Source organism: Ctenopharyngodon idella, chromosome 13, assembly GCF_019924925.1.
Source record: "Ctenopharyngodon idella isolate HZGC_01 chromosome 13, HZGC01, whole genome shotgun sequence".
Classification (NCBI taxonomy): domain Eukaryota; kingdom Metazoa; phylum Chordata; class Actinopteri; order Cypriniformes; family Xenocyprididae; genus Ctenopharyngodon; species Ctenopharyngodon idella.
The window spans coordinates 4,156,911-4,182,719 of NC_067232.1; the positions used below are offsets into that span (position 1 = coordinate 4,156,911).

A 25,809-nucleotide genomic window follows, 5' to 3' on the forward strand; every position below is an offset into this window, starting at 1 on the left:
ATTTTTTAATTATCATTTAAATTGGATTAATTTTCAAATTGTTTGTTATAAATCAACATCTCAGGAAAATGTTATGGGGTTTATAATCAAAATATGACTTTCTGTTACGAAACAGGGCATTGATTTCATACATGTCCACTGTAGAGGACAACAGGACTTAAATTATGATTATCAGGCATTTTAGGAGACACAACAAGTAAATAGGGAAAGAAATTATATATCAATATTCCTATTAATTATTAGATATTATAATGAAAATGTTGCCAATTATTACTCCCATTATTACACTTCTTTTTTCATTACATGTTGATCCAAGAACACATTAATATGCAAATTAGATACAGTGTATAGATGCATTGAATGGGAAAACCCATGTATGACTATTTTACCCACATATTGCATAAAGTAAAATGGTATATTGATTCATTCCGTTCTATCTTTCATAACATAGTTGAGAATCATCTTTATACAAAGTTTGGTTTAAAAAAATCCATATGAATAATAATAATAATATAACATGAATAAAATATAATTTTTCAAAAGTGTTTTTTTCCCCCATTTTTTTTAATGCTCTAAACAATGTAATGACGTGAAAAAATACTAAATTAAAAAAAAAAAGAGGATATTGTGAAATATTATTAAAATTTAAAAGTTTTCTATTTGTTTTCAATATTTTAAAATGTATTTTATCCCTTTGATGACAAAGCTGAATTTTCAGCATCATTACTCCAGTCTTCAGTGTCACATGATCCTTCAGAAATCATTCTAATATGCTGATTTGCTGCTCGAGAAACATTATCAATGTTGAAAGCAATTGTGTGACTACATACTTTTTTTCCTGATTCTTTGATGAATAGAAAGTTCAAAAGAATAACATTTATTTGAAATATTGTAATAATGTAAACATCTTTACTATCACATTCGATAAAGTCCTTGATGAATAAAAGTATTAATTAAAAAAATTATTATATATACACTCCCATTCAAAAGTTTGGGGTCAGTAAGATTTGTTTTTTTAAAGAAATAAATACTTTTATTCAGCTTTTTTATACTTATACAGTCAAACCAAAAATTATTCAGACATTTTTGATGTTTTTATATATTTTTACTAGTGGGTGCAGGACACTATAGTTCATTTATGTAAGTGAGGATAGCAAAATAAAGTAAACTGTGACATATTATACCCAAAAATTATTATATATCACAAAGACTACCAATAAAATTGATAAAAATTTGTAACCAAAAATTATTCAGACACTTTGACCTGACCATGTTTTGCTAAAGTGTTATCTAAGATAAATTTTTTTCTGACACAGTTTAACTCTGAGATCTTGTCATATTTTATTACCATTTTTTTAAACTAAAGCGAATAAACTGTATTAATGAATGAAGTGTTCAAGGTGTCTGAATAAATTTTGGTTTGACTGTATTTCATTACTCACTGACAGATAGATAGATCGATTGATCCAAGTGTTTAAGGTATTTTGAGAAAAACCCAACCCAAACCTATTATTTTATTGCATTGGTTTGTTTTCTAATGTAGTTGTTTGGCATTGGTTTAAACCTGTTTTTTTTTTATACTTAATTTATTCATTTTAATTTGTTTTATTCATTTGTCAAGGATAAAGTATTGTATGTCAGTGATAGTAAAGCATGACTCATTAAATTACTCAGTATTTCTGTGTGTGCCATGTAGGTGTGTATGGATGTACTGGTCTCTGTGTGTGTGTGTGTGTGAATAATGTATGTTGTGCGCGCTTGTTCTGTGTGTGTGTGTGTGTGTGTGTGTGTGTGTGTGTGTGTGTGTGGTTGAGATCATTTTGCGGCAGCTGCTTATCAGGGGCAGGTGTGTGTCGGCTGATACCTGCTGGAGCCGCTGAGAGCAGCCTACCTGGAAATTGATGTCTCACATCAGTGACCCGCTCTCTGCCTAGCCGATGACAGCAACCACCCGCACGGGCTTTACCTGCCTGTGTGCGTGCCGCTTTGTGCCTGTCATGTCGTTTTCTGTGCATATTTGCATCCATCTGATAATGAGAGGGTTAAAGTGTGTGGGAATTTAGGAGAGCGGTGTCAGAAAGGGTTTGTGTGTGTGTGCTGAAAGGTTATCATGTCCTTCACCGCTCCGATGACATTTGGAGCAGCGTTGTCTGATGGGATTAATCCACCGGCCCCGTGTCTCCACTGAGAGTCACCTCCTCAACCGCACGACCCAAATCTCCTGCCTCTCTCTTGTTTTTTTTTTCTTCTTTGTTTTCCTACTGTTTATCTTCGCTTCATTCTCTCAGTCCACTCCTCTCTCACTTCAGCTGTATTGATTCTTATTGTCATTCAGGTTAAGCTTGCAAAGACCAAGCAATTATGTCTTCAATCTGACAGTATCTAGCAGTGCAGCGCTTCTCCACGTTTAATTTCAACCTGGATAGGGGTTGTGTTCGTGTGTCACGGAGGTGCAGGAGTGTTGCTGGATTTGGTTGGGAGGGATGTGTGTATAATTGAGGCTCTCCCTCTTATCTCTCGCAGGAGAGAGTGTTTGACATTTAAAAGGCTTCTTTTTCTCTTTCTGTTGGTCGTACTCTGAGGTGACTGCAGGGGCATGTCCAGACGGGTGGCCATTGACAACTGTGACACTGGCAGACCAAAAATTCTAAATTGCACCTGGCCATCTACCAAGTTATTTGGCACCTTGAGATTATACACAGTTCTAACCATTTCTATACCAGTTCTAGCAACTGTCTTGCTGATGCATGAGTTGTGAAGTGAAAGGCAGGAAAAATATCAATTTTATTTATTTTTATTTTATTTTGTTTATTATTTTGCTGTTGTTTTGCTTTATTTTCCTTTTATTTTAATAAAAATATGCTATAAAAATAAAGCCTACAAACATACACTACCATTCAAAAGTTTGAGGTCAGTAAAAAAAAAAATTTCTATAGTTTTTTCTTTTATTAAATTGATCAAAAGTGAGAGTAAAGACTTTTTCATTGTAACAAAAAGCTTTTTCAAATAAATGCTGTTCTTTTAAACTTTTTTTTTTTAATCAAAGTATGAGATTAAAGGGTTAGTTCACCCAAAAATGAAAATTCTGTCATTAATTCCTCACCCTCATGTCGTTCTACACCCGTAAGACCTTCGTTCATCTTCAGAACACAAATTAAGATATTTTTGATAAAATCCTATGGCTCAGTGAGGCCTGCTTTGCCAGCAAGACAATTAACACTTCCAATGCCCTGAAAGCGACTAAAGACGTATTTAAAACAGTTCATTTGACTACAGTGGTTTAACCTTAATGTTATGAAGCGACGAGGATACTTTTTGTGCACCAAAAAACAAAATAAGGACTTTATTCAACAATATCTAGTGATGGACGATTTCAAAACACTGCTTCACGAAGCTTCGAAACTTTACGAATTTCGGAGTGTGTATCAAATTGCCAAAGTCACGCCCCCCAGTGGTGAACCATTGAAATTTCGAAACACTTGTGACGTAACAAAGCCTTGTTTACTGAAATCACGTGACTTTGGTAGTTTAATACACGCTCCGAACCACTGATTTGAAACAAAAGATTCATAAAGCTTTGAAGCTTCATGAAGCACTGTTTTGAAATTGCCCTTCACTAGATATTCAAGTAGTCACATGAACTGTTTTAAATATGTTTTTAGTAGCTTTCTAGACATTGGAAGTGTTAATTGTCTTGCTGTCAATGCAGGCCTCACTGAGCCATCGGATTTTATCAAAAATATCTTAACAACACGAGAGTGAGTAATTAATAAAAGAATTTTCATTTTTGGGTGAACTAACCCTTTAATGCAAAACTATAGTAATATGATTTAATTACCTTTATGATTACCTTACCATACATAGGTATGATTACCTATGATAGTACCTTGCAGACCAAAACTGTCTACTAACTTTTGGTCTGGCACTCAACAGTCAGTTTTTGATGATTAGAGCCGGGTGTACTGTATATCACAGGTTGTGTTCTTGCGTTTAATGACATCTAGACAGAGAGCAACATTTCTCTCTTTTCAGTTTCCATCTTGGACGAATTATGGGATTGTTTTCTCTGTGAATTTGTCCAGAAGAAGATATATTAGAGCTACCTTTTGCCTTGAAATACCTTAAAATGATGCTTTCAAAGGCGTCTTGCTAGGTTTTGGAATGCAGCCAATGTGTGCATTTTATTGAGTTCGTGCTGAAGTTTGTCATTTTATACACTCTTTCTTCTCTGTTTACCTTTGGTCTCTCTCTCTCTCATTCTTTTCCTTTCCAGATTAACTGAGAAGGTCAATTGCCAATTTTCCTCAGCCATTGTCTTTATCAAAACCAATATTAATTTTGGCTAATTAGGACCTGAAGCTAATGAGCATTACAAATAATTAGTTCATTTATAATCCATAACATCCACAGTTTATTAGGATCTCTGAAACAAGCGGTTCAAACTCAAGCAGATGCAGTGCAGGCACACACACACACTCACAGACACTCAGGCACACATCTGTCTGTCTATCTAGTGGCTGTTGACTCCTGTGACCTGGAGACCCAAGCTGCCCACCTGAATCCTCCATCCTCCGTCCTCCTTTTCCTGCGACCACCTCTGCGACCTCACTGTCAGGAGTGCAGCCACGGGTAACGTGAGAGAGTCAATGGGTCAACAGATAGATAAAGACTCCAAAACTTAGAGAGCTGCCAGTGTAGGCAAAATTTTAAGACATCATATATGCACAGTTCACAAAGTCTGTTCTAGAAAGTAGCAACATTGCATGCATCCTTCATAGAGAAGGTAATCCCATAATGCATTGCAACAAGCTCGTTAAAAAAATCTGTATGTATCCATTTGTAAATACATCTATCCATGTCATTCACTGCTAATGCCTGTTACACTGTTACATGCTAATGTTATTTTTTTTATTTTTTTTATTTAAACATAAAAATATACACTGCCGTTCAAAAGTTTTGGGCCATTGCAATTTTTTTTTTTTTTTCAAGAATAAAAAAATTATTAAAGAATAAAAATGATTTTATTCAACAAGGATGCATTAAATTGATCAAAAATGACAGTAAAGACTTTTAGATAGTAAGATAGAACATCTTTGGACAAATACGTCACACTGGCACACACCAGAGCATGCACGCTCTCTTTTGGGACAGCCCTGCTGCCACGGCAACCCTGAGTGATGGACAGCTCTGCTGTTGACAGCAGCGACGGCAAACACTCTCCAAGTGTTTGTCGTTTAAGTGAATAGGTGTGGAAAGAAAGGATGGGGTAAGAGAAGCGAGGAAGGATGGCTGCTGTGATTGAGAGGCATGAAATGGCTGAACCTGTGAGTGAAAACACCCACATTAGAGTTCCCTTAGTTTTGATTTTACTCCCCTCCAGATAATGCACAGGTCTAAAAGGTCAGAATCAGAGCAGAAGAGTTTTGTAGAGTATTGCAGCTCTCCTTCAAATTTGTAAGCATTCTGACTGGTGACGCAGGCAGGCAGATTTGGTCGTAGCTCTTTTATGGGTAAATGGGTAAATCTTATGAAACTTGCCAAGGAAATGTCCCGGTCATATTTCACTCCAAAATAAAAATTAATTTCATTTCATTTCTAGGGGTGTAATGGTACACAAAACTGACGTTTGGTTTTGAAGTCATGGTTTGGTTTGGTTCGGTACAGCAGGGGTAGAAAACTAAAGAAAATTGCATTTTTTAAATTAAACAGTAATTTATCGAATAAATTTATAAAGGACGGAAAATTTATAAAGTAATTTGTCTCTTTAAATTAATTCAATTATAATTAAAAGTTTCTTAAGGATAAAAAAAAATCTCTGCTAATGCTGTAAACTATATAGGGAGCCCTTGCACATTACTTTAGTATTAAAGGTTCAGAGCCCAAACTATTAGCCTAAATTCAGTTGCTATTTATTTTTTTAGATATAATAATCAACACTCAAATAACAAATTGTAAAATTATGTTTTTACTCCAATTCGTTCTTGAAATATAATCATTTACGCAGTGGCTGTCATTTTCATGACAGATTTATTTAAACATACATTAAATAATCAAGACATCTCTAACAAGTTAAGTAAAATAATGAATATATAGCTTAATATAGTGCATATATTTAGCGAAAGAGTTCATTTCTCTGGTGAACTAACAAGCTGTGGACTCGCCTGAGGTAAATGCTACGTGTCTTTCTGCCGTTGAAACACTGATTGAGGGATTATTTTGATTTTATTTTGATTAAGTGAGATATTGTACATTTCAGTAAGTTGTAATGTATCTTTCAACATACCTTCAGATGTTCATTCATGTTTATTCTGAAACTAGTATTAAAGAGGAAGAGATGACCGCGTTCACTTTCACTCTGCATTGCCACTTGAAATGAGGCGCCTACTGTATAAAGAGATTCATTCACACCAGGGATCTGTCAAGCCACATTAAAGAGCCTCAAAACGGCATTTTTTGTTTGAATTTCGTGATAAAATGGATAGAATGTGAAAGATGACACTTTTTTCTTATCGAAAGTAACAAAACTCTGAGCTTATTGTGATTAATGGTGGTTAGGCTACAACGCTGTATTCGTCGTGTCGATCAAATGGGCCAGGGCTGGGCGGGGCAGCAGGGGGCGGGGTGCGTTCGGTTCGCAATGAGAGTATCGCGGTACGTACCGTGGTTGGTGTTCGTGGTTTTTACGTCCATCTAGCACGTGTTTGCATAATGGAAAAAGTAGCGCAGTGGAATGGAAAAACATGTTGTGTGAACAGCCACTAAAAAAGGAATAATAATAATAATGTATCTTTAAAAATCTGTCCCCCCTCACCACCTCTGACTACCAAATAATTTCATGAAAAATTAGGAAAATTGTATGATTTTTTCAAACAAAAGACCTGCAATGAAAAACCTACAATTGTTTCACATTGTGTTGCAGTAGAAACTTTTAAAAATATAACAATAAGAGAGAATAATAGGTATAATTGACGGCCGCCTCACAAGCTCAGTTTCTTGTACGTCTTCCCACCAGAGCACGGCAGGGGAACGGCGAACGGCGAGTTCACAATAGCAACTTGTGATGCCGCTGAAGAGATTCTGATCTAATTCTCAAATGCCCTTGCCATGGCTGTTTTCTTTTTTTGTTTTCTATTTCTGCGGATCTCCCACTCTCCCTCCTGCCCTACACTTTGATAATCACTTAATCACGCTGATTTAATAATAATAAAAAAAATGCTGTAATATATTAATAAGTATCACCATTGAGAATAATGGGAATTATTATAATATTAGGAGTCATACTGAGGAGTCTTCTCTGTTGACATCTATTCAAACAGAATGGCTTTTCTTCTCCCTAGTCAGGATCCATACTGTTTTACTCATTTTTTAGCTAACCTTGAAGGCTCCCCCTGGGACTCTGCCCAAACATTTTTAAAACATCCCCTACCATCTCTCTTTGTCGCTTGCCACACTAAAAGACAGGGAAAGACAGATCGAAAAGGATGAGAGAAAAGTAATGTGAGTGGCGTTAGTGAGGTGTGTGATAGCTTTGGAGTTCTTGGATGGGTTTTTAAATGCTCCAGACTTCTGACAGCTAAATGGAACCTGAGTAAAGGGTGTGTGCATGTTGTTGTCTTTTTCTTTTTTCTTTTTTAGAATGCACAGTTTGTATCAGGTGGAATCTTTTATAGCACATTCACGCATGTGTTTGTGTTATTTTATTAATTATCAATTATCTTCGTCACACACACATTGTCTCACATACTCATTCCCGGAATAGACAAATTAGACCCTGGAACACTATTCATTCGTGACCAGTCATTGTTCACTGTAGTCTTACCTTATCCTGATTCTTGGAGGCCACAACTCCTTGCTGGAACATCCAGTGAAAGCAAGGTGATTCCTGTCTTTATGGATTTAGGTTGACTGGGTCAAGCTTGAACTGATAGGCCATCTTAGTCAACCTGTCACATTATCTCATTATACCAGTGTTGAAATTTACTCTTCTAAAATTCATTCATTTATTCATTCAATCATTCATTCATCTATTCATCCATTCATTCATTCATTCATTCATTCTAGGCTGCCCCCTAATAGTCGACTAAACATTAGTTTACTAGAATAGGCTTAGTCGACCAAGATTTTATTAGTCGGTTAGTCGCAGAAGAAAAAAAAAACTCCACAGAAAGTGGTGAAGTCGCGCAGTCCGTGAGGGAGAGATTTTTAATGGCGGGTCCTTGTGGTAATTACAGTATGTCGGCCAGGAAATCCAAACATTTGCCTATCATCCGTCGACCTCAAATATAGTATATCATTTGAAACATGCAAGTTGCAACTTTACATGGCTATTTGCTCTAACATTCACATAAATGTGCGCTATTATTAGGCGCATATTTAAGTGTTTGTGCGCAGTGTGGGAGGTGAATTATTAGTGCGCTGCATGACGTGGAGGCGCTGGCATGATCACTTGCATTTTTTTCAACTTAAAATACTTTTGTCTTAATTTTTTGTCTTACAGATCAGAGTAATACATCATTCTAAACTGTCTTTTATTTGTGTACACTCACAATAACAACAAAATGTTGTGCTTTTGTAGAATAAAGAAGACAAACAACATATAGGCTATTCCACCCCCCAGGATATATTTAATTAATTAAATTAATATAAACGTGCGATTAGTCGACTAATGGCTTAAATGAACAAATACTAGTCAACTGGAAAAATCTTTAGTCAGTGGCAGCCCTAATTCATTCATTCATTCATTCATGTTCACAAATACAGTATAAAGAATATACAGTGGGTACGGAAAGTATTCAGACCCCCTTAAATTTTTCACTCTTTGTTATATTGCAGCCATTTGCTAAAATCATTTAAGTTCATTTTTTTTCTCATTAATGTACACACAGCACCCCATATTGACAGAAAAACACAGAATTGTTGACATTTTTGCAGATTTATTAAAAAAGAAAAACTGAAATATCACATGGTCCTAAGTATTCAGACCCTTTGCTCAGTATTTAGTAGAAGCACCCTTTTGATCTAATACAGCCATGAGTCTTTTTGGGAAAGATGCAACAAGTTTTTCACACCTGGATTTGGGGATCCTCTGCCATTCCTCCTTGCAGATCCTCTCCAGTTCTGTCAGGTTGGATGGTAAACGTTGGTGGACAGCCATTTTTAGGTCTCTCCAGAGATGCTCAATTGGGTTTAAGTCAGGGCTCTGGCTGGGCCACTCAAGAACAGTCACGGAGTTGTTGTGAATCCACTCCTTCGTTATTTTAGCTGTGTGCTTAGGGTCATTGTCTTGTTGGAAGGTAAACCTTCGGCCCAGTCTAAGGTCCTGAGCACTCTGGAGAACGTTTTCGTCCAGGATATCCCTGTACTTTGCCGCATTCATCTTTCCCTCGATTGCAACCAGTCGTCCTGTCCCTGCAGCTGAAAAACACCCCCACAGCATGATGCTGCCACCACCATGCTTCACTGTTGGGACTGTATTGGACAGGTGATGAGCAGTGCCTGGATTTCTCCACACATACCGCTTAGAATTAAGGCCAAAAAGTTCTATCTTGGTCTCATCAGACCAGAGAATCTTATTTCTCACCATCTTAGCAAACTCCATGCGGGCTTTCATGTGTCTTGCACTGAGGAGAGGCTTCCGTCGGGCCACTCTGCCATAAAACCCTGACTGGTGGAGGGCCGCAGTGATGGTTGACTTTCTACAACTTTCTCCCATCTCCCGACTGCATCTCTGGAGCTCAGCCACAGTGATCTTTGGGTTCTTCTTTACCTCTCTCACCAAGGCTCTTCTCCCCCGATAGCTCAGTTTGGCCGGACGGCCAGCTCTAGGAAGGGTTCTGGTCGTCCCAAACGTCTTCCATTTAAGGATTATGGAGGCCACTGTGCTCTTAGGAACCTTAAGTGCAGCAGAAATTTTTTTGTAACCTTGGCCAGATCTGTGCCTTGCCACAATTCTGTCTCTGAACTCTTCAGGCAGTTCCTTTGACCTCATGATTCTCATTTGCTCTGACATGCACTGTGAGCTGTAAGGTCTTATATAGACAGGTGTGTGGCTTTCCTAATCAAGTCCAATCAGTATAATCAAACACAGCTGGACTCAAATGAAGGTGTAGAACCATCTCAAGGATGATCAGAAGAAATGGACAGCACCTGAGTTAAATATATGAGTGTCACAGCAAAGGGTCTGAATACTTAGGACCATGTGATATTTCAGTTTTTCTTTTTTAATAAATCTGCAAAAATGTCAACAATTCTGTGTTTTTCTGTCAATATGGGGTGCTGTGTGTACATTAATGAGAAAAAAAATGAACTTAAATGATTTTAGCAAATGGCTGCAATATAACAAAGAGTGAAAAACTTAAGGGGGTCTGAATACTTTCCGTACCCACTGTATATACAGTATTATTGTCAGTTATTATTATTTATTATTTATTATTTATGTAAGTTTACAGTTGCAATAATTAGCCATTGATATCAAAGTTATGATGTCCTCTGAAATGGGAATCAATTCAAATGCATCATGCATGTTACTGGATGTGTCATGTGATGCTGTTCTAAAAACATGCATGAGCAGTGTGTGAGAGCATGTGCGCTGTGAGTGTGAGTGTGCATGCTTGTATGTGTATTGTTGAACTATGAGGTGATGGAGGCAAAGGGTACGCTCTCCTGAAGCGTGACAGATTTAACCATAAATCAGATGGATTAATACACACTGGCCCAAGGTCTCTGTGTGTGTGTGTGTTAAAACACACGAGTCACTTAGAGCTGGACTTAGACTTCCATCAGTCTCTTGTTCTGCCATCAACTTTGATATTAATGCACTGTACTGAAACCAGACAGAGAGAGCAAGTAAGAGGAGGAGAGAGACTTTTATGATGGCAATAACTTCTGAATATTTGTATAACAGTGACTGGTTTCACACATAATATGATACCGGTAAACATTTACGATATGTACATTTTATGTATGTTTAATTTTATGCAATATATTATATCATATTAATAATTAATAATTTGATATTTAAATATTTATACTAAATATTTACTGTATTTATAACAAATATGACATTTTTGCAAAAATGAATTTTTATTTATTTATTGCTTGCTTGCAGCATATGTTGATTTTTACTTTTGCCTGGCATTTCTGTTTTGTTTAGGTGTGTGAACTGTTTTTAGAGACTGGCAGAAATTTGTGTCACACTTGAACGATTTTGGGTCAAATTTTAATCAGCTATTTTCTTTTGCAATTTGCTTTGTCATGTTGCTCTTGGTATTAAAAGCTCCTTTATATGGAGTCCCAAATAAATATTTGGCAGAATCCTTCCACCACTTCATTTACTTCCTGAAATTAATTAGATCCAGAAGGGGGAATTTAGAGCTCAAATCGAATCCCCTGCACAAGCATCTCTGTTGCCGACAGCACGCAAAAGATGTTTTTACTATTTTTCATTATGAGTTAAGCGTCTGTTTTAGCATTGTTTTCTGGATTATTATAATTTTCCTGTCTGGCACTTAACCCTGTGTTGTCATGAATATAGTGTTCATTTTTTTTTTTGTACTGGTGTTTTTGTATCGGACACAGTAACACACACAGTCTTTATCAGTAGCGTTTGATAGCTCTCCTGAGGGACTGACCCAGCGTGCTCTCTGGAGCTTTATCCATGGAAATGAGTCGCCTGGATGTGCCCTAATGTGCCTGACACTCGCACAGAGGCCTCTCTGTATGTAAATGTGCTGACTAGAGCTGGAAGGTATGATGATACATAGAAATGTATCAGCCAGCAGAGATTCTGCTTTATCATTTATACCATGGTAGATACAGCCAGGCGGCAGAGTCGAACAAAATTAAAAATTGAAGAATTGGCTTTTAATTCAATCGGCTTGGCCACAACTTGCAGGAAGTTGAATTGGAATTTAAATAGAAAGGAACCACTTAAAATACAATTCAGAGAAATTCAGCAGGCAATGGCATTCTGGGAAATGAAGTGTTCTTCTATCCTGAGCTGTAAATTTATTAAAGCTGCAAAAATCTTTTTTTGGTTAAAAATGATTCAAAATCAATTTTTGAGCAAGTACATAACGAGCCAGCGTTCAAAACTATCTCCTTACCTTAGTCCGATTCACAACAGTAAGCTTGTAGTAATGTTTTATAATTCGGGTGGTACTGGTAGGTTTCCGCAGGAAATTCGAGCATGCCACCGTTCATCTTTGCATCATTATGTCACGTCTGTTTACATAAAGAACAAGTCTCAGCTAGTAGGCTATATCATGTGAGGATGCTGCAGGTGACGGATCATTTATAGCCTTTTCTCACAGCAGCTGGAATAATTAAACTTATCATTTTGATGGCAGATTGTATGGCATGACAAATTAACATTAGAGATTAGATTGTACAGAAATTGAAATCTACAGGTAACGCTAATACACACTAAATACACGTAGTCACGCAATGCTGATGTTGTTAACATCAACAATTTGAGAACAAAGTATAACTTTTATAATTTTCATGGTTTGACGTGATCTGATCTAAGTGATCGTTAGATTTAATCACCATTGGCAGCGCGATTTATTGTAATGCTTTTTTCTCAGTTTGTCAGAACAAAAGTGCCAGATTTTTTACTTACTTGTTCAGATGACATTTTCCGGTGAAAATTCTTATTTTAGTCATACTTCCAAAACTACAACCTGTGATTCCGAAGTATAGTATTTAAAGCATTAGATTCATCCGCGCTAAGGAGCCGTGCCGATGCACAACCCATGTAAAGTTGATGATAATTCCGCAAATAATGGCAATTGCAGGTTTCGAACAGAGATGGCGACAAAGAGGCAAAACTTATGGAATGCAGCTTTAAATATGGAAAAATATATATAAATTAATTGTAGATTTCAATGTGTATTTATCTGTAAGTCCCCAGACTTCAAGACTTTTTGGGTTTTGTCAATCCATCATTCGAAAAGTTAAAAAACTTCCTTTTATTTTTCCTTTAAATTACACTTATTTTAGTTGTAATTTATGAATTTCTTTGAATTTCATTTCATTTTAATTCTACTTTCTTAAATTCTACATTCATACTAAATATTTAAATATATATATTATATATTATTATTATTATATATGCACCACTGTTCAATAGTTTGGGGTCAGTAAAATTGATCAAAAGTGATCGTAAAAACACCTATAATGTTACAAAAGATTTCTATTTCAAAGTGATGTTATTTATCAAAGAACCCTGGAAAAAGTATATCAGTTTCCACAAAATTATTGAACAGTAAAACTGTTTTCAACATGATGAAAATCAGAAATATTTCTTGAGCAGCAAATCAGCATATTAGAATGATTTCTGAAGGATCATGTGACACTGAAGACTAGAGTAATGATGCTGAAAATCACAGGAATAAATTATATTGGTAACACTTTACAATAAGGTTCACTAGTTAACATTAGTTAACTACATTAGTTAACATGAACTAATAATGAACTGCACTTAAACTGCATTTATTAATCTTTGTTAAATTCAACATGTACTAATACATTATTAAAATCTTGTTAATATTAGTTAATGCACTGTGAACTAACATGAACAAACAATGAACAACTGTATTTTCATTAACTAACGCTAATGAAGATTAGTAAGTACAGTAACAAATGTATTGCTCATGGTTAGTTCATGTTAGTTAATACATTAACTAATGTTTAACTAATGAACCTTATTGTAAAGTGTTACCATTACATTTTTAAAATATATTCAAATAGAAAACAGTTATTTTAAAATTCTAATATTGCACAATATTACTGTTTTACTGTATTTTTGATCAAATAAATGAGTGAGCATAAAGCCCTATTCGGACAGGACTAGTTTTCCAGGGAGACGTTAGAGAAATTTGTGTTTCACAGATGTACTTTGTGATTTTAATCCCATACATTTCAATTCTTATACAACCTCTGTAAAAGTTCCAGAGCAAATTACCCACTGTTTTTCGGCAAACTTAACAGTCCTTTGTGAAATCTAATCCCATCTAAATGCGAATGTCTGTGACTGCTGATGTTGTCTTATCCTAATGCTTCTCTTCATGTGTTTTTTGACCTTACCTGAGCTACTGTCACCAATCTTGCGCACCAAAAGCATGCTTCATTTAATTTCAATATGGATGGTATCTGACAAAAAAATAAAATTTAATAAATAGAGCCAAATCGTGAAAACTGCCTATTTTAATATCAGTGTTAGGTAAGAGTAAGATACTTGTCTAGATTTTTCTGCCCACTTATGCAGGTTTATAATGAACAGCCACTTCTATAAACTCATGTGAAGCTTACTTTTATAATAAATTTGAATTATATCAATAAATAATTATGTGACGTCATACGTGATGCACACAAACACAGCACCTGACCTTCTTTAAGGCCCACGTCTAACACACACTCCCTCCTCTGTAATAAACAGAGAGATATTAGTCCTGTCCAAATCGGTACTTGTAATCACAGACGTCGGGTGATAAGAATTGTAACTCAAACATTGTTTAGAAAACTAGTCCTGCCCAAATAGGGCTAAATAGACCTTAAAAAAAAATCGTACAAACTGTTTGTTGTGTATTATATTTAATAGCGTTAGTTTAGCAACACACTGATGTCAGATAAATCGTAAAGAGAATCTTCTGTGCACTTTGTGGCAGTATTTGTGTTCCATGTGCAGTTGCTGCCTTTGTAGAGGGTTTGACAAAAGGAAGCTCACCAGGTTGAGGAACAGAAACGCGTGTGTGTGTGTGTGTTGTATGTGTGAAACTCCTGATGTGAGCGGACCCTCACAGGGTTCAGATCTGCTCTGACATTTAAAGTCATTTATAGTTGGGGCACAGCGAGTCACTGAAGGGGGTTTGGTCAGATTAGATTATGTTGACTCCTCAGGGGTCTATCAAACGGGATAAACTCGGGATTGCAGGTCAAATTATGCATGGAAATATGCTCACATAAAACATGAGCAGAAACAGATTTGCACGGATCACCCCGAGAGAGACCTAACATCGCCTACATTCAACACTGAAACGTACTCCATTCAAATCAATCATTTATGCTGCTTACACCTTTTCTCCCCTGCAAATGCGGCTCATGGTATTTACCTCCTCCCTGAACACATTAGGGAGGGTACCATAACTCATGCTCTGGGGGGGGACTAACCTTTTTCAATAGCCTATAAACAAATTAGGGCCCCTGTGCTTCAGCGCCTGTGCTCATTAGTGGAGAGGAAACTCAGGCGTTAAGACATTACGGGCACATGGATGAAGAACGGCTTTAGACGGAGATTATGACACAAAGCCAATTAACAGCCTCTTTGATTTACAGTTCAGCCCTATTAATGAAACACCCGCCATTAACACAATGGGTAATGAATTTGAGGCTGTGAATCATGTATCAGAGTCGCAGTCGTGGAACATGTGCGGTTTATCGCCCGCGTGCGAAGGCAACGCTTTCGACGGGGCTAAGACTGATGATATCTGCGGGATTGTACGTGTGACTAAATGACAATGAGATAACATAATACAACGCTTTCCTGTTTAACTGTGCTCTTCATGTCTCTGTCTTATTATTAATCATGCTGGGCCATAAAATAGATTAACAATGAGGATTTTTTTGCTGGTCCAGTCGGTGAGTAGTTTAGATTTTTTTTATTGTTCTGTTAACATTTTCAGTGGAACTGAGGCAAAAATATGCTTTGTAACACTTTTTCTCCCCCCGAAGTTAAATGGCTGTTAATGTCATTTCATGTTGTCAGGATACACCTGATCTCCTGCACTGTTGATGTAAGGTTAAATATGTCTCAAATAGACATCTTTATATCATATCTTAAAGGGATAGTTCACCCAAACATTTGAATTCTGTCATCATTTACTCAACCTCAAGTTGTTCCAAACCAGTATGAATTTTTTTTTTTCTTTCTGTTGAACACAAAGGAAGATATTTTGAAGAATGTTGGTAACCAGACAGTTGATGGTAGCCATTGACTTCCATAGTACTGTGGAAGTCAATGGCCACCGTCAACTGTCTGGTTACCAACATTCTTCAAAATATCTTCCTAAGTAAGTAAATGAGTAAATAATGACAAAATTGGGTTTTTGGGTGAACTATCCCGTAAAGGTTCAGTATGTAAGAATTCTGTCCGCTAGAGGTCGCTAGAGGCCTATTCAAAACAAAGGCGTAGCTTGATGACGCCAAGTTTGAGCGTGGAATCTTGGGACATGTGTGCAACGGACGGTGCAAAGAATAGGGATAGGACTCAGGAAGAAATCATGTTCATGGATGCGGTTATTAACGTTATTGTAGTATGAAGCAGAGCAGGACAGAGTGTTGTGGGAGCTGAACGAGGCCGCTGGAGCGATTGCACAACACACGCCGCGAGCAGCGGAACTTTTATTATGCCACAGTCGCCGGCGCCGCTTCCGCTTTTCCGGTCATGAGTATGAGGTAACGCAGCTCTGTTTATCATATTAGATACATTTGAGTGTGTTGAAAATGTTATAATGTTGTGCGTTCGCTCGGTGGCTGCTGTGAGACACTTGTTGCACACTGCAGTAAGCTAGATCGATTTTAGAATATCATATTAAATGCTGGATGGCTTGTGTTGATAAATGGCATGCAATTAATTTTAAAACGTATTGTATGATTGAGAAAATTCTGTATTACTGTTATTAAAAATAAAGCTGCATCTGATTATGATATGTTAGCTACTTCACAAAATAGTGTTTTTCTCTGAGGCATGGTAAAGCATGGTACTCGCAAAATATCAAGAAAATTAAATTTAAACAATGAGACTAAACGTGTTGAGCTATATAACAACAATTAGTTTTCTGTCTATAAATATATCAAAACAGTTGTTCCCTTGTCTATTAAAACGTGTAATATATTAAAGCGTCTTTGGTGTTTCCATGGTTTCTACAAAATAAAACCTGAAAACGAGGCAGACCGAGGGTTAACGCGGGTATAACGCAATTGACAGGCGACTCCTCACACGTCCCGGAGCCTTTGTTAAAATAGCAATTTTCTCACGATTTACAAATAGTTGGAATCATTTGAGATATTGTAAGTACTCAAGTGAACAAAATATATAACACTGGCCTATTACATATTGCACCTTTAAATGTTTTTTTCAGCATCTCACACCATGAGCGTTGCAAAACTGCATGTCAAGTTAAAAATATTTTAGTTCTTAAAAACTAGTTTCAAGACCCCCCTGCATTCTGCTACATTCTGTTGTTTTTGAAAACAATAATGTGTCCTGATGGTGTAAATGCAACACTGCTGTGCCTAACTGGATGAGTAACGGTTATATCAGCTTACCCAAACATTCCTGACACTGCCTCTGAATAATTTATTAATTGGTTATACTAATTATTAATGTTATTGCTCAGAAATTCATGAGACTTAGGCCACCTTCACACAGCAGCAGAATAAGGTTGTCAGTCCTGTATTTTAGTCCTTAAAGTGTTAGTTCACTCAAAAATGAAATTTCTGTCAGTAATTTCTCACCCTCATGTCATTCCAAACCCGTAAGACCTTCGTTCATTTTTGGAACACATATTTTGATATTTTATATTTTTGATGAAATCCAAGAGCTTCTAACCTTCCTATCCACAGCAATGTCATAACCAATTTCAAGGCCCATAAAGGTAGTAAAGACATCGTTAAAATAGTCCATATGACTACAACCTCAATGTTATGAAGCGACAAGAATGCTTTTTGTGCGCAAAAACAATACAAATATAACAACTTTATTCAACAATTTCTTGTAATCCCTGTCAGTCTCCTACACTGTTGACGTTGTAAGCACAGTGCAGCACTTCCGGGTTCTACGTCAGAATGTTGGCTATAATAAGAAAATAAGAAACACAAATGAGACAATTGTTGACAGAGTATAGAAAGATAAACTGAATGTGTTTAGCATAGCTCAGATCTTTTAGTCTTCAGATCAGATTCGTATTGAGATTTGTGATGTTTAATTGCAGACTTATCTTGGCAAATCTGAGGACATTTGGAATCTGTTCTAAAACTCTAGAGTTTTTCCTCTCAGGAGAAACATCTGGGTAGCAGAAAATGCTTCATTTGCTCTTAATTTATTGTCATCACTGTCTCGGAGAAACAATTGAGATTTTAGCGATATCTCTTTTGTGATAATTCTTTGCTATGGGTGATCCCACTGCTCATTATGGGTCTGGTTTAGGACGCTGCTTTTCATTGTTTTTGAATGTGTTTCTCTGAACTGTATATGTGTGTGTGTGTGTGTGTGTGTGTTAGTTTGTGTGTATAAGTCTCTGTATTGCAGTACAACATTACAGTTGAGATAGTAATAAAGTTGGCAGTGTGATGGTGGAGTGGTGACCCCAGGCCCCTATGGGCCCCCAGAGGAGCTTTTGTGTAGTCACAGGGGCTGAAAGTCTATTGATCTATCCAGGGATGGATGCCCTCTCTGAGCTGATTTACTGGCCCCAGCGGCCTGCTCTCCAACAGACCAGGAGCTACATAAAACACTTGACTGCCAGCATCTCTACACAATCACATCTCATACTCGCCCTCTCTCTATCTTTCATTCTTTTTCTGTTTTTTTTCTCTCTCTTTTATTCGCACACGTTAGCCACCTATACATGTATTCTGTAGTAATATGTATGTTTCATTAATGTGTATTTCATTCATATACTGTATGGACTAACCAACTAAGTTTTAGGTATCATGTTACAGCAATACAGTGGCATTGGAGAACCATAAAAATTCCTTGATATATGAATATAGTAATCATTCAGTACTATAGTATATATACTTCCGGTCAAAATGCTTTTGAAAGAAGTCTCTTACACTCAGCAAGGCTGCATTTATTTGATCAAAAATACAGTAAAACGGTAATATTGTGAGATATTTATAATCTAAAAGAACTCAATATATTTTTCCAATATATTTCAATATATTCAATATATTTTGAAATGCAAGTTATTCGTGTGATGGCAAAGCTGCTCAGCAGCCATTACATTATTCAAATAGAAAACAGTTGTTTTAAATTGTAATATTTCACAATATATTACTGTATTTTGCTCAAATAAATACATGACTTGGTGAGCATAAGAGACTACTTTTAAAAGCATTAAAAAATCTCAATTGTTCCAAACCATTGACTGGTAGTGTATCAAAGTGCCATAGTATATCCATTTATCACCACCTTTAGTCCTTTTTTTTTTTTTTTTTGTAGTGATGGACACAATAGATTCTTTTGTAGTTTTTATGTTACATTTCAATAATATTTGTTTATAATCAAAATTCTACATCTTCATGTAATTTCTTGTTTTTAAACAACCTGTCTAACGCTGTCTACACCAGACACAAGCGACACGACAAATGCAGATAGAACCCATTATAATCATGCTGTCTACGCTGGATGCGGCCCAGCACAGAGCAACTCGACACAACAAATTCCAGACAGTAAACTGATGGCCCTTTCTATTTCTCACATACTTCAAACACATGCGCTACTTCTGACATGAAGAACAAATGGATTTGCAATGGATGCTTTGTTGCATCCAGTGTAGACAGCCTCTAGATGACAACTGTCACGTCCGGTGTAGACACGGTGTAAGACATCCTTAAAGGAATAGTTCACCCAAAAAATTTTAATTCTGTCATCTCATTTCATTCCAAACCAGTATAACTTTTTTGTGCGTACCATGGTAAACCCATGATATTCATTGGGATTCCATGCACATACCATATGGTAATCATTCAGTACTGCATAACATATAAAAATACCATTATATTACATCCACAGTGCTTTTTTCAGGAAGGTTTTTTTGTTTATACTGGCTTCAGATCATAAATGATTATTCAGTAACATGACTCATGCACTATATTCCAAGTCTTCTGAAACCATGAAGATTATCAGTGAATGACGTTCCCTACACAAAGCTGTCGTGTGGCATCAGAAGACTTGAAATATATATAGCTCATGAGTCATACGTACTACTTTTATAGTGTTTTTTGTACTTTTTAGAGCTTGACCGATTCTGGTCGCTATTTGCTTTTTTTTGTTATGGAGAAGAGCAGCTTGCACATTCTGCCTAACATCACATTTCAATACGGGTTTGGGACAACATGAGGGTAAGTAAAACAATGACAGAATTTTCATTTTTGGGTGAACTATCCCATTAGGCTGTTCACAGATGTTCAGGTTTCTGTTTGCGCTTCATTTTAATCACCTGTGGCAATCTGGCTTAATGTTGTTTTGTCCAGGAGTTTGTGTTTGTGTTGTCCGGTCAGTGTTCAACATGAGTTACATTCTCTGAAATAAAACATTCTACACGCTTGCTGAGATGGCCTGTGACTGTGAGAGAGATAGATGAGCCCACAGGCACATTGCTCTTGTCAGTTCTCGACTGTGGGGTGTGTTAATGTGCAGTGTATCAGTCAAAAGCATAATACTGGCCTCACTGAGGCCTAAATAGCATCATCTATCAGCCTGTGCCAGGGAGAAACAGAGAGAATGTGAGTGTCACTGCTTTACACATACTCAGATATAAACGCTCATACATACTCATTACATATCAACACACAGGCTGTGTTTCGATGTGAGCTGCCTATAGTGTGCTTGCAAATGCTAAGCAGTGTGACTATGTTGCCTTCTGAGGACAAATTGAATGTACAATTCGCAGATAACGCAATACCATAATATGTCTCGACAGCTGAAATAATCCATCAAAGATGGAGGAATAAAGTAAGAAATGCTTAAAAATATAATTTAAATAAAATAAAATATAACAAATAAAATATAATAAAATATGTTTAAAACATTATAAATCATTTAATACTAAAACGTATGGTTTAGAATAAATTTAAAAATAATATCTTATATTTATTTGTATTATGCAGATAACGCAATCCTGTAATACATTTCAATAAGTGAATTTTTTATCAAAGATGAAAGATGAAATGAGAAGTGATTATAAATATAATTTATAATGAATATGAATATAATATATTTGTAATCATTTATAATTGTTATATTTAATATAATTTACTATATTTTTTATTTTATTTCAATTAATTTCATATCAAAAAGTATAGTTAAAATTGTTTAGAATAAGTAATAAAAATATTTATTTGAATTATGTATTTTTGTGTTTAGAATGTCATTGCATAAAATGCAATCCCATTATGCACTGCAACAAGTGAAATTATTTGTCAAAGCAGCTCAGTAGGTTTTAAAAAACAGAGCCACGGTTTGTCTTGCAGATTGACTTTTACACATATTTCACTGACCCAGAACAGCCATTTGTTACCCAGCATTCCCTCTCCTGACCACACACGATGGATCCCTCCACCCTAAAAACAGAGGAAAAGAGAGGGGGAAGTCTTTATTATTAATGAGTGCAACGTAAAACACTTAATTTGCACCGTCTTCAACCAAATTATAACTCACACTGAAAGCAGCAGAATTTGCATAAATCTCATTATAAACAGAGAGCGCAGTTCATAAATCCTCCCATTAATTAGAGGTGTTTTCACCTCTCTTTCACACAGTATTGTGCATTAATAAACGTGTATGTGTGCATGTGGTTTAAGTTATTGACCTTTGTGGTTGCTTGATGGCTCTGGATATGAAAGAGGTGCTTGGTATAGTTTGACCTGAACAGCTAGATATATTGATTGCTATGGGGATACATTTGCTATACATTTATACATTTGGAAGAGTTTTTTATTCAAAGTGGCTTTTAAAGTATACATTTCATCCCTGGGAACTGAACCCATGGCCTTGGTGTTTCTAGCACCATGTTCTACCCTACCTATTTATGTGAGAGCATTTGAATGTGTGTAAAATACTCTGAGTTCAGAGTCTGAGTCTGTGTGTTTGTGGCTGTGGAAGGGATTCAGCCTGATCTGTTTGTTGGTCTTTCTCATTAATGTAGGATTTGCAGCATTAGGCGCCTGGCGCCGTCAACAGAACTAAAGCTGGAATGAGTCAGGGACCCCCTTGCCAGGTGTCTTCATAAACAAACACCTGTTACACAGACTCCGTGTGCATGATGTATAAAGAGCTTAGAGGATGTCATTGTTGCTCTTGGTTATATTGTAGCAGATTTTGTGATATTGAGACTGCTCAAGAGAAGGAATGAAAACATAAAGAGGTGAAAAAAACTAATTTAAAAGGGTTAGTTTGTTTATATTTTGATTAATGAGAGATGAAGAAAAAATGAAATATTAAAATAACTGCTTCTCAAGGTCAGAACTTTGCATTGGACTAAAATATCTGGAGGAAGTTTCTTTTAAAGGAACAATTCATTCGAAAATTAACATTCTACCATTATTTACTCAGCCTCACTCATATTGTTTCACTCTAGTATGCTTTTCTTTCTTCCTTGAAATACTTGAAATTAGATATTTTGCAGAATGTCTAAGCTACCTTTGCAATTTAAATGCTGTGTTTATCCGAATTGCAGGAGTTGACACTAGTTGCCAAAAATCAGAAACAGGCCACGTTCACACAGAAACACAATATGGTGGTCAGTACTGTATTTGAGTCCTTAAAGGGATAGTTCACCCAAAAATGAAAATTCTGTCATCATTTACTTACCCTCAAGTTGTTCCAAACCTGTATGAATTTCTTCGTTCTGCTGAAAACAAAAGAAGAAATTTGGAAGAATGTCAGTAACCAAACTGATCTCGCCCCCCATTGACTACCATAGTATTTATTTTTCCTACTCTGGTAGTAAATGGGGGGCTAGATCTATTTGGTTACTGACATTCTTCCAAATTTCTTCTTTTGTGTTCAGCAGAACAAAGAAATTTATACAGGTTTGGAGGGTGAGTAAATGATGACAAAATGTTCTTTTTTGGGTGAACTATCCTTTTAATATGGTTACGTGTTTTAAAACTACAGATTATACTTCTGCATATTTGTATCCTCACCCACAAATAATAACCCTCTGTCGGATCGACAGAACTGACAAAGCGGCAGTTTCTTTCAGTTTTTTCCCTCCATTTGGTACGCTTTCTCCGTATTTACGATTCTTTGCAACCTTTTGCCACTGCCAACAACATGCTGGATCCTTCACTGGAAACTGAAAGTAACTCACTCCCGTCCCATTTATTCTTTGAATTCTTGGACCGAGGAACCACCATTATGACTAAAAGTTTGCTAAGAAGTATTTCCTACTAAAGCAAGACGGTATTTGGCTCTTGTAAACATATTCATAGCAGACTGGTGTTGCCTTGGACGGCAAAATGCCCAGTGCATTATGGGTGTTTTCCTACCTATTTGGCAAAAGGGAAAACAACAGCTTTTTTTTCTCTGTTTTCTCTAGTCAGGTAGCAGCGATTTCAAATATTTATTTATAAAGTTTTTGCATTTCTACTGTATAGGAAGCCAAGTTTTAGTGAAAGCCCATTTTTCCAGTGGTGAAGTTTCCCTTTAAGGGAAATTCAGCTTTTCATAATATGACCCCTTTAAGATGTAATTTTGTCTGAAATGTCATTCGTTGTCTCTGTCTGTATATTCAGGTACATCCATTACCCAGCTGCAGGCGGTCGATCCAGACGGCGAGCCGTTGATTTTCGGTGTGGTCGGGGAAGAGGCCATGCGGTATTTCGCTGTGCAGGAGACGACTGGGGTGGTGTGGCTAAGACAGCCGCTCGACAGGGAGGTGCGGAAAATGATGAGCAAATGGTGAAAGAAATGAATGACTGTCCAACTGGAGCTGACACTAGTGATGTAATGCTGCTGTTTGTTTGTGTGCTTTTGTTTTTGTCTCTTCAGACCAAGTCAGAGATGCAGGTGGAGTTCTCAGTCAGTGACAGTCAAGGGGTGAGTTAGCGATCATCCATCTATCTGTCTGTCCATCTTTTTGTCCATCCATATATCTCTAAGGTCTATGCAGCCTTTTCTTTTACTGTTCAAAAGTTTAAGACTTTAAAGATTTAAAAAGAAAAAAAAAAACTTTTATTCAGCAAAGACATCATATTAAACATATATAAAAATCAGCATATTAGAATGATTTCTGAAGGATCATGTGACACTGAAGACTGGAGTAATGATGCTGAAAATTCAGCTTTGCATCACAGGAATAAATTACATTTCAAAATACATTAAAATAGAAAACAGTTGTTTTAATTTATAATTTTGAACAGTATTACTGTTTTTTCTGTATTTTTAATCAAATAATTGCAGCCTTGTTGAGCAGAAGAGACTTTTTTCAAAAACTGACCCCAAACTTTTAAACAGCTGTGTAACTTCCTTTTTAAAAAACATTTAGAAAATTGCCTTGATGAACTTTTCTTTTCTATTTATAATTAGTATAGGCTAACTCAAATGATCTTTTTTTCTTTCTTTTTTTTTTTTTTTTTAAATCATTTTGGGATTCAGTGTTGAAATAGTAGAATGTTCTCAAAAGCCTCTCCTATTTGATTTCATTTGATTTTTAGGTTGTCAAGGATACAGTGAACATTCAGATCGGAGATGTAAATGACAATTCTCCAACATTTCACAACCAGCCGTATGCCATTCAAATACCAGAGGTAATGTACAATACTTTACTTCACTTCTTAAAATCAACTTGCAGTAGCATTCACTTCAATTTTCTTTCATGATGTGAAACATGTCAAACATGACACTGAATGAGAACAAATTTTAGGTGAGATATTTAATCTATTTAATTTTATTTTTAATTTAATTTAATATTGTTTATACAAGTCCCCCTATGGTGAAAATCAAGTTTTTAATGTTGTTTATATGTGTCTGTGATGTTTTTAATATGCTTTAGGTAAAGTTTACCTTACCTTACCTTACCTTACCTGCTTTAAGACAAACCATGTGCAAATTCATAAATCAACACCATTTTCTCTTTAAAACGGCAGTGATCTAAAGACAGTTTCAAAAACGCAGTTTGAAATCACTGGTGCCGAGTGGATCTCTGAGCTCGTGCGAGTGAGTGGAGGAGGGGCTAATTATCATATTCATAGATCCAGGTATACTAAATGAAGCAAGGGTGTAGAGTTACATTCAAGCTATTTTAAGACATGAAGAAATTTTTTTTTCACAGGAAAAATGTTTAAATATGTAATTTTGGTGATCAAAGATGAGCTTTAAAGGATAAAATTATTGACTACAGGGGGACTTTAAATGTATTCATTTTTTGAAATATTTTATTTTAAATAATTTCATATATTTTATAATAAATATTTTATTTTTTCAATTAAATAAAAGATTACAAAGATAAAAAATTTTTTAAACAACATGCACCAATGAATTGCAAAAAAGAGCGCAAATATGGTGCGTTTTAATTTTCTGATGTCTTACGATCAGACTAATTTAAATATTCTTGTTTGAATTCCAGAAACAGTGTCATAGGTTTGGAATGCGAAGAATGTTTTTGTATTTTCTATTTTGTTATTTTTCTTTCTGTTTTTTTTTTTTATCATATTCGTCACCCCCAACTGAGATCAACAGAAACCCCCTCACCCTCTCTTTCCTGCTCTGTCTATCAGCACTTTTCCCACTTTAACCTATCCTTCTCTCCTTTTCCCATCATCCTTCTGGCCCATCCCCTTCTAATCCCTGACATGAGGTAATTTGGTAGAGTAAAGTAGACAACTCTCTCTCTCCCCAGCACGCATGCACACGTGTACACACACACACACACACACACACACACACACACACACACACCTCAGCTGATGTTTGTATTGTGTGTCTATATACATCCCACACTCCTCCCCACAGCAAATCTTCAAAGCCACAGTTATTTTTTTCTCTTTTCAATCTGTCATTCTGAGTAAATAAAAGTAGGGTGA

General features: G+C 36.1%; 1 protein-coding gene across 1 annotated transcript in view; it reads left to right on the forward strand.

The window, feature by feature from the left end:
- Nucleotides 1-25,809, forward strand: part of cdh23 (cadherin-related 23) — a 271,367-nt gene that overhangs the window by 50,990 nt on the left and 194,568 nt on the right. Inside the window, 3 exon segments of the mRNA XM_051916257.1 lie at nucleotides 23,521-23,663; nucleotides 23,777-23,824; nucleotides 24,442-24,534. Of these exon segments, the coding sequence (XP_051772217.1) occupies nucleotides 23,521-23,663; nucleotides 23,777-23,824; nucleotides 24,442-24,534 (284 nt within the window).